The sequence below is a fragment of the Centruroides sculpturatus genome, unplaced genomic scaffold (genome assembly GCF_000671375.1).
Source record: "Centruroides sculpturatus isolate CEXI.00-Female unplaced genomic scaffold, Cexi_2.0 scaffold804, whole genome shotgun sequence".
Taxonomy (NCBI): Eukaryota; Metazoa; Arthropoda; class Arachnida; order Scorpiones; family Buthidae; genus Centruroides; species Centruroides sculpturatus.
In genome coordinates this window covers 244,539-254,058 of record NW_019385046.1, presented here as the reverse complement: position 1 = coordinate 254,058, position 9,520 = coordinate 244,539, and the positions used below count along the sequence as shown (strand labels likewise).

The window sequence follows — 9,520 nt, the reverse complement described above, 5'->3', positions numbered from 1 at the left end:
ACATTGGTTTATTTGCTGATATACTTCCTCTACTTCTTCGTCTGTGTGATCTGTAGTAGGTAGGTATGTTTGGATAATCAACATATCTCTTGGTTTCATCTTGATCCTTAAGGCAATGACTCTATCCGATATTTGCCAATATCCGTCGATTTTACATGATGTTTTCCTATCAAGGATAAATCCAACTCCTCGTTCATGTTCCTTTCCTCCTGAATATATGAATCTGAATCCTTCTTCTGTTTTTATATCGCCTCTTCCTGTCCATCTAACCTCGGAAATACCAAGAATCGATATTCCCAGAATCTTCATTTCTCTGATGACATTGGCCAATTTTCCAGTTTGATAAAGGGACCTCACATTCCAGCATCCCACTCTTAGACTTTCTTTAAGAGCTGCTTTTCTGATTGTCTTTCCTTTATCGGCACCAGGACTTCCAGACGGCTTTAATCCAGGCACGTCATTTGAAGCACTCATTTCCAGGAAATCCAGACCATGTCCGCAGCACGTTTAAGAAGTACAGAATTTATATTTTACTCAATTATAATTAAGATTTTTAGTGATTGGTAATTATTTTATATCATCATTAGATTTCATATCTGTAATTTGCAAACTCACAGTTTAAACAATTATCAAATTTCCATCTGATGGCAAGAAAGTGACCTTTACTTATACTGTAACACAGGAAATTAACATTAGGCTTTTATTTTATCTGTGTTATGAGCAGTATTATTTTAAAAATAAATATTATAAATTTTTCTTACAGGTGAAACAAATAATGGAAGAAGCTGTCACAAGAAAATTTATTCATGAAGAGAGCAGCAGCATTACATCTTTATGTGGTAATATTTCATTAGTTGATTGATATTTTTTTTAATCTGATATTCAAAAGTATAAATCATGTTTATATTATTATATACTAGTAGTCCGGGATGCCTCCTAGTGAGCATTCTAGCAGCAGTGGTGTCATTCCATGGTATAAATAATAAAATTCATATAAATAATAAATTCCTATTACAAATAAAAATAATAATATATACTGTTATAAATAAATTATACTATTAATTTAAATGTGAGATCATGGTTGAAGGTATTGTACCTTCTAATCATCGGGACGTTGAGACCCGCTCACTCTCATCTAAGGATGGCCAAAAATAGATATGTTGCCCAAATCTTTTAACTTGTTCAACCGTCAGGACTGACACCAGATATGGATGAGGTTTGTGCCTTTATGATATCGGTTTAAATAGGAGGGCTGATACATTGATGACTGGGGAGGAATCGCAGGTAAGTTTGAATGTAGCAGGGTGAATGTCCGGAGTCAATTAATTGAGAGAGAGTCACCAAACGTAACTAATAAACAGATTTACTAAATAAACTAAATCAACAAGATACATGTTCAAAATACAAATATAATTGAATGTAATCGAATCTAACTAGAGTTACACTTCTAAATCGAGAGTACAGTAGACCCCTCCCATAACACGGTAGATATGTTCCATGTTTTATGAAATTCATGTTTTAAGAGTCCTTAAATACATGAGTCAATCACAGCCCAGCACGTATGTAGTTTACAGACTATGGCTGTTTGAAAGATTTTCTTCCATAAAATTAATCAATTCTAGACTAATTTGACTCAACATTTCCAAAACATGTATAATATTTTGGGAATAATCCATATAAACTATGCTATAAACTAAAAATTGTAGGATTACTTACCGAGTGTGCATCGTTTGATGATGCCATTGCTTAAGCTTGTTTTTGTTGTGGAGCGGTGCATTGAATGGCAGGCGTGTGTTTCCTGATAAATTATTTTTCTGAGAAAAATTTGCTGAATTTTGGAGACATCATTAATATAAATATAATTTTTATGGCCGTTAAATAATAAATGGTTTTTAGTAGGTCCGCTGCTCATTTAAACTCAACGGTTTGTGAAATATCCGCTATTGGTCTAGATTCAACCAATCCTGTCGTGACACAAGTCAACGATGATGTTTTACCATATCATACGAATCTCTTTTAGCGTGTTTATACGAATACAATTGAATTTTTTTGCCATTATATATGAATCCATATTATATGAACCCGTTTTTATAGGGAGTGTACTGTATACTATTAAACCGAGAGAGAGAGCTTACAATTGACTTACTTAAACCAAATAACCAGATAAGAAGAGTGTTTATGTTCTGTTATTGCAAATGTTTTCAATGCCTCTTCTGTGCTCTTCCTCAGTCTTCTATGTATATTCATTCCAAACTGGCCATTAAATTTCGAACTTAATTCGAAAGGTATTCGATTCCGGACTCGAAAGTAAGTTGATTTTATATTCAACCTGGTGTGTGAGGAAATTAAGAGAGCTTACATCAATTTAAACTTACTACCTTGACTGATGGTCTAGAAGGTAGTCTTCTTCTTCTATATGATGAAGTTCCTTGGTGAAGCTCTTAGATGGCAGAGGGATGAGGGAATCACAAGTGAGAATCTGTGAGAGAATGCTATTCTTATGGCAGGTCCTTGGGGTTCATTGACTGGTATCCTATGGCTATGTTCTTATACAATGAATTGCTGTCTTCTATGTGGCATATTCAGACTAATGTTGACTGCATCTCCTATGGCAATGTCATATTTCTGTTGACTGCCTCAAATAGCAGGAAAATCACTCTTTTTATTGTCCTTTCTGTCCAATAGCATAAAAGAATCTGCAGTTACTAATGGGATGTATGGGGATGAGGAGAGGGGATGGACTGCCAGATGGATGTCAAATTTGTAGATAAGGTCTTGTGGGAAAGGAATTTGATTTCTGACACTTTTGTAAAAAGAGTCGAATGTACCTTCCTTTTTGGTAAACAAATTTGAGAAACTAAATATATTTCCCGTTTCTCACATAAATAATAGCTGGAAATCATTGCTAGGGATGCCCCGTAGTGCACATTCTAGGCATTCTGTGATAGATGACAGATATACAAACACTGGGATCAATGGCTTATATAAGTAGATTTTAAAAAAAATGTGACATAAGTAGATTTTTATTGAACATAGGTTACAGCATGATTTTTAATAGTCATTTATATCTAAAAGCCAACTTATTTTTGGATCAGAATCAAATTAACTTTAATTAATTAAATTATGAAATTAAGCCTAAAGAAGACAATTAAGCTGTCATTTGGGGTAGGATTAATAATCTTACACAAAGGATGACAGTAAAAAGATTAGTTTTGGGAATAGCTCAAATAAAAGAAATATGAACAAGGCTTTATTCTTTCACAAAAAATATAATTTCAAATCAATAAGAGCACAAAAATATAAAAACACAGGGTTTGGAATTTTTTTTCTTTAGCTGTACTCTGATTATGTTATCAAATCATTTTTATAAAGAGTTTTCTTTCCTTGCAGCATAAGGTGGCGATTTTCTACTCTAATGTCATTTTTGCTGATTTGACATTATCAAAAATGATGGAGGTTCTACACAATGGCCACAAGAGCACATGTTTTTCAGTTATGTATGACATAATGACATGGTTTGCAATTTGCTAATTGAATGCTGTCTCTGTAAGAGTTCAGGGCATTATGATCTTCAACAATTTTAACATACTTTTACAGGTTTATTTCATGCCTGAAAAATACAGAAAAATCATTTCTAGTCTTTTTGAGAAACACCTTGGCCCTCTTTCCCATCATTTATTTCCAGTTGAACTCATTTCATATTAGTCTGTTGTTACAAAGTTTGAAGGGCTTTTGAAAGGACATTGTTCTGTAAACAAAATAATATGTGATGATGAAATTTGGCCTTTGTATAAAAAGTAAGTTACAGAATTTTTCAGAATTGTCAAATTTTTGGAATGATGATTACATGAAAAATAAGCAGAAAATTGTCATTTTATTCATCTTAAACCTGTAAAAGAATAAAACTGCATGTGATTGCCAGTTAATATAGATTTACTGGTACTTTTGAACAGGAACTGCCTGAAATATTATATTATTGAACAATAGTATATTAAAGATAAATTAAACAATCCCATTTAAGAAGTCTGTGATTTCAAAAATAAATGCAACATTGTCTACATTTTTTTTTTATGAATTTCAATATAAAAATCAATATACAATTCAATATCTGTTTGGTTTAAGTTATTCATTAAATAATTCAAGCAGAAATTACATGAAATAGATGAGTTTGTTGTAATATCTGACTTCTTATTAATATATTCTAAACTTTTTATAAATACAAACTCAAAAAAAATTTTAAAAGATAATAGTAAATAAATATTAGTAAGGCTTTTGTTTGACTTTATTCTTAGTTGTAAAAAGGAAAGTTCTATTTTCTATTTTGATTTTCTGAAAATAAATAAAATGGAAATAAAAGAAGCAAAAATTTTTCAATTGAAAAATTTTGTAAATATTTTAAAACATTCAGCTGTATTTTTGGAGTTACAGCTATGATTGCTTTCTATAAAGAAAGCAATCACTCTATGTTGTAAAAATAAAAACATTTTGGTTTTCCTTGAAACTAATAAACTAAGTAGTGTCTGTCTTATATTTTTGTAAGAACTTATCTCATTATAAATTATATATCATGAAGTAAGAACAAGTCATTGACATTATAAATACATTTTTAGATTATTAATTTCATATATATATATATATAATTAAATTTACATTTAATTTAATCTTTAATTATAGAAATGTAAATTTTTTTATTAATTATTTTAAAAAAATTCTCTCATTTTATGTAGTTAAAAGTATATCAGATTTCAATAAATATTGTATAATATTTTTAGCTGCTGTTGATGCTTGTCTTTCTCACAATTTAAAAAGAAGAGCACTCGGTCTGTTTAAGACAAATTCTACGACTGCTCTGTTACAGAAAGTTGCCAAGTGCTTTGAACCGGCTGCTGAAATAGCACAAATGGTTGCAGAGATTGAAAACACTGATCCAAACAAGTTTGTATATTTATTTTTCTAAAGATTTATTGGAGTAATTTAAATTTAGAATATTTGTAGTAACCAAATAAACAGTTTTTTTATCTTTCAAAAAATCTATCATGACCTGTAAATATCTTGAAATGCTTTATTGTTTGAGCTTGTTGTTAAAAGAACATAAATTTTGGCACTATCATAGTTTCTGTGTAAATAATTAGTAGGATGAGTGCAGGAATGCAGAACATCATTTTAAATTGTAGGTTGGGAAATTTATATGTTAAATGAGGAGAGAATAGCAAAATATTTTCTGAGAAAGCAGAAAGTGGTTTGAAGTTCTAAGAGCATTAATATTTGTATTTAATTCTTAATTTGATGATAAATTGTTAGAGGACTGACAATGAATGTTGTCTTTTTTAGTCATTTTTATTTATGCTTTGAACAAAGTGTATGGTTGTCTATTTTTGTATTAGATAATGTGAAAATGTCTAATCAATAGTATTGTGTATATGTTTGAATTACTTGGATTATTGCTGTGATTCATATGTATATACTGTTATCTAAGGAGCTAATGAAGCATTGGCATTATTGGTAAAGATTTGTTGTTAGAATTGTTTAATGTTATAATTTGTCTAGATTTTTATTTATTTTTTGAAACTTTTAATTTTTATTCCATATTTAAGTAAAGAAGTCTAGAATAAAAAGACAAAAATAATTATTTTTCCTTGTTTTTAATTCTCTATGGAAAAAATATCTAAATACAGTAGAGCACGTTTATCCGAATCAATTGGGGACTGGGGTTATTCGGATAACTCATTTTTCAGATAACCGATTATGTACGAAAAAATATATTAACCTATCCCATATTGAAATTTTTCTCCATTGCATGTCGCTTCGCATTGAATTTTCATCGATGTAAAAGCCTAACGTAAACTTTTTAAAATAATAATCGTGGCTATTGTATCATTAAAAATTATTTTTATTTTTTACAAACAAAATAAATATATTGAAAAATATAAAAACAAAAAAAATATACTTTAAAAGTTAATCTAGTATCAAAAACATTCGATTCAGCGTGATATTGGAGTAGCCCAAGATATAGCCAAAGATTGCAGTGCCACAGCACTAGCGAAAATTAAAATTTGCCAACTGGAATTCTTTCGGATAAATGACACTCTACTGTATTTAGAAGTTTTTTATGAATTGTGATATTTTGCTTTATTTTCTCCATCATACAATTTAATAATAATAATTTAGATTGTTTTAAAGGTCAGATATGCTGTGTATTTTTAATTTATTATTAGAATTGCATCTACCAAAATATTTATTTAATATTTTGGTAGATGCAATGGGAAGCTTGTTAGTAATGATGTAAATAAAAGTTATTTTCTCTCTGCAGATTATTTTCTTTTTTATACCTTTTTAAACTCTGTTTTTGAAAATTTTATAGTCATTATTGGCTTGTTTTTTAAAAATTGAAGTTTTATATTATCCAAAAGTCAGAAAGGAAAGAAAAATATAATTTTTTCGTAATTTTACATTTTATGTAAGAAAACAAAAGAGGATATTTATTTAAATTACAATGTTATAAAATATATTTGTAACTTTTAATTACATATGATTATTTACCTTTCTTATATAATTTAAGGAGGTCTTCATCCAGTAGTGACAGCACCAACAAATTAAAGCCAATACAGAGCAAAAAGTTGCAAGTTCAATATGGTACTCGATATCTTTGGATTAGATTGGCATTATTTGAAAAGAAGTTATCCAAAATTGTTGATCATCTAGTTCAGAATAGCAGGTATATTACTAATTGCAAAAGTATTGCTTTATAGCATTGATGAAAACCAAGATTTTAATTTATATTTAAATATCTTGTTTATAATTCTTAATTATTGTAGTAAATATTATGAAAAGGATGCTTTGGTGGCAGATCCAGTATCTGGCCAAATTCTTGCTAGTTTATTAGGTAAGCTTTTAAGATAATAATCAAGTTTTCTTATATCTAAAGTAGAGTTTAAAGGCCAATACACTCAGGTGACAAAATTAAAAGATAGTTAGCATCAATAGGTGTTCTATTAATCATTCCTATTGATCTTGACAATCATTATAAAAGATGAGTGGCAGTGACAAACTTAACCAATCATAATTTTGCCAGTCATGTGCATCATACATCAGAATATAGTTTTCAGTTTTCACTTAGATTATTAGAAATAATTGTTTTTTCATTGTGTAAATTAATTTTAGTTGAAAAAAGTATTATTATTATGTATTAACAATATAAAATTTATATAAAAATATATAACTAAAATTAGGGGGAGTTAGTTAAGTAGAATGTGAAAGTTAGTAGAGATAATGAGAAGTTAAATTGTTATATTAACTTAGAGAAAATGAAAATAAAATGTTAATTTAACTACCTTAAGTGAAAATTGATGATTCAGCTATGAATAATTTTTAGAAACAGAATGTTTTATAAGACTAATTTATACATTGTAACATGTTCTTAAAAGTACATCCATCAAAATTGGCAATTTTTTTAGTTATAAACACGTTATAATGCCAGTTTATCATTTTATTTCCACCAGGATATAATAGAAATAAAATTTCAATAAAATATATTTTGTATAAGTTTTATATTGAAATTAATGTCCATTTTAACTAGTTGGACCATGTGCTTTGGATTATTCAAAAATGAAAACTCAAGATCATTACTGGACAGATCCACCAGCTGATGAATTAGTTCAACGACATCGTCTTTCAAGTGGTATTCCTCTATTGCATAGTCCTGCTACCCCTCCATCAAGCAGAAGACCTGGTTTACAAGTTAGTCTTTTTTTATATAAAATTTATTTTAATTTTTCCTATAATATATGCATTTTTCATAGATAGTTTTAATGTGAGAAGTTTTTTCATAAAATTATACTAAGTATCTCTTAAGAAATAACTAATTGCAGTTTAATGATTGTTTATAAATTAACAAAATCAGTTATTCAAAATAGTATTAAACATGTATGTATTTTATTCCCTTCATTCTTCAAACTATTGATATAAATGAAACTATAAAAAAAGTAAAAATGAAGGAATCAATAAAGTTGAACAATTACATGTGAAATGCAAAAATAAATATAAGAATCAATGACATTTAAATCATATTGAGTGCATTTCATGGTAGCCTTATAATTCCTTTTATAAGAATTGCAATCAAAAAAATAATGCTGAAAAAATTCCAAAAAATGAATAGCATTTAAAATAATTTCATTTTCATATCTAAATAGAAACATATCTAAGATGAATTTTCAACTAAAACATTTCATAAAGACATTTCTATTCATTAGATAACTCTCACTAGATGGTTTTAGTTTAATATAAATACAAAAATAAACTTTTATCAATTTAAATTGTATTTTACTAAATCTTTTAAATAATAAAGATAATATAAGTAATTTTGAGAGAATATCAAGGAAAATATGTTTAATATTTAGGTAAACTTATACATAACTTATTTACAAAGGATTTAAATATTTTAATATAATTATATAGAATAAATTTTTTTGAAAATAATTGACAACAAATTTTTATTTATTTTATCTATCTTTACAAATTTTTAAATTGTTTATAATTAAAAAATTATTTTTAGTATCGTAAAGATGTTAGAATTTCTGGAAGTAGTGAAGAAGGACACCGTATGATTCCAGTTGTTGCTAGAGATTATGTTGAGTCATTACATCAGAATTCTAAATCTACCTTATTATATGGAAAGAATAATGTCTTAATCCAGCCAGTAAGTTTGAAATTTAAAAATTTAAATAGTTATTAATAAAAATACAGTAATCAAGCATCATTCAGTTAAAATCCTTCTTTAAAAATAGTTATTTAATTATTGAGACATGCTTTAAAGTTCATTTACTTTATTCGTACATTATTTAATTTTTCACAATAATAAAATTAAAAATGGCCAGATACTTTTTTTTTCCTGATTTTGTTGTGTTAACATGCATTGTTATGGAATATTGATCTACATAAAAAGAAAAAAACAAAATATTTAAAACATTAAATATGAAATAATTGTATTTATATTCTCACTTAAGGCAATATATAAAATATAATCCATTTGAAGATTAAAATGATTACAAAAAGAAAGAATTTATTAACAATATTACAAATTGTATAACAATAAAAAAATTAATTTACATTTAAAGATTTTAGGTTTTTTTTCTTATCTTAGTGTTATTATTTTGTTTCATCAGAAATAATAATTATTTATGCATTATATAAACAAATTATAGATCATCTATTTTAAGATCAAATTTAAAAGTTAAGCTAATAATTGATAATTTGTATCATTATATTTTGATGTTTCATTATAGCAGTAAATATCAAGTGGGAAAAAATTAGCTAAAATATTTAGATAGATTAATTATATCCTAAAATTTTTAATGATAAACTATGTTGAAAATTTTTAAAGTTTGCAATAAACTGATATACAGTTGACCCCCCCTATAACGTGCGTTCCTATAACGTCAATTCCTATAACGTAGCGAAAAAATTGTAGCAACTTTCGTATAAAGTACCTCCTATAACGTCGTTTCGCGACAAGATTGATAGA

General features: G+C 27.4%; 1 protein-coding gene across 1 annotated transcript in view; it reads left to right on the top strand.

Annotated features, from left to right (window-relative positions):
- The first annotated feature begins 691 nt into the window (after positions 1–691).
- Positions 692–9,520, top strand: part of LOC111633861 (small G protein signaling modulator 2-like) — an 89,822-nt gene continuing 80,993 nt past the window's right edge. Inside the window, exons 1-6 of the mRNA XM_023378496.1 lie at positions 692–839; positions 4,773–4,935; positions 6,560–6,715; positions 6,816–6,883; positions 7,577–7,737; positions 8,552–8,695. Of these exons, the coding sequence (XP_023234264.1) occupies positions 776–839; positions 4,773–4,935; positions 6,560–6,715; positions 6,816–6,883; positions 7,577–7,737; positions 8,552–8,695 (756 nt within the window). The 5' untranslated portion in view covers positions 692–775. The remainder of the gene's footprint in view (positions 840–4,772; positions 4,936–6,559; positions 6,716–6,815; positions 6,884–7,576; positions 7,738–8,551; positions 8,696–9,520) is intronic.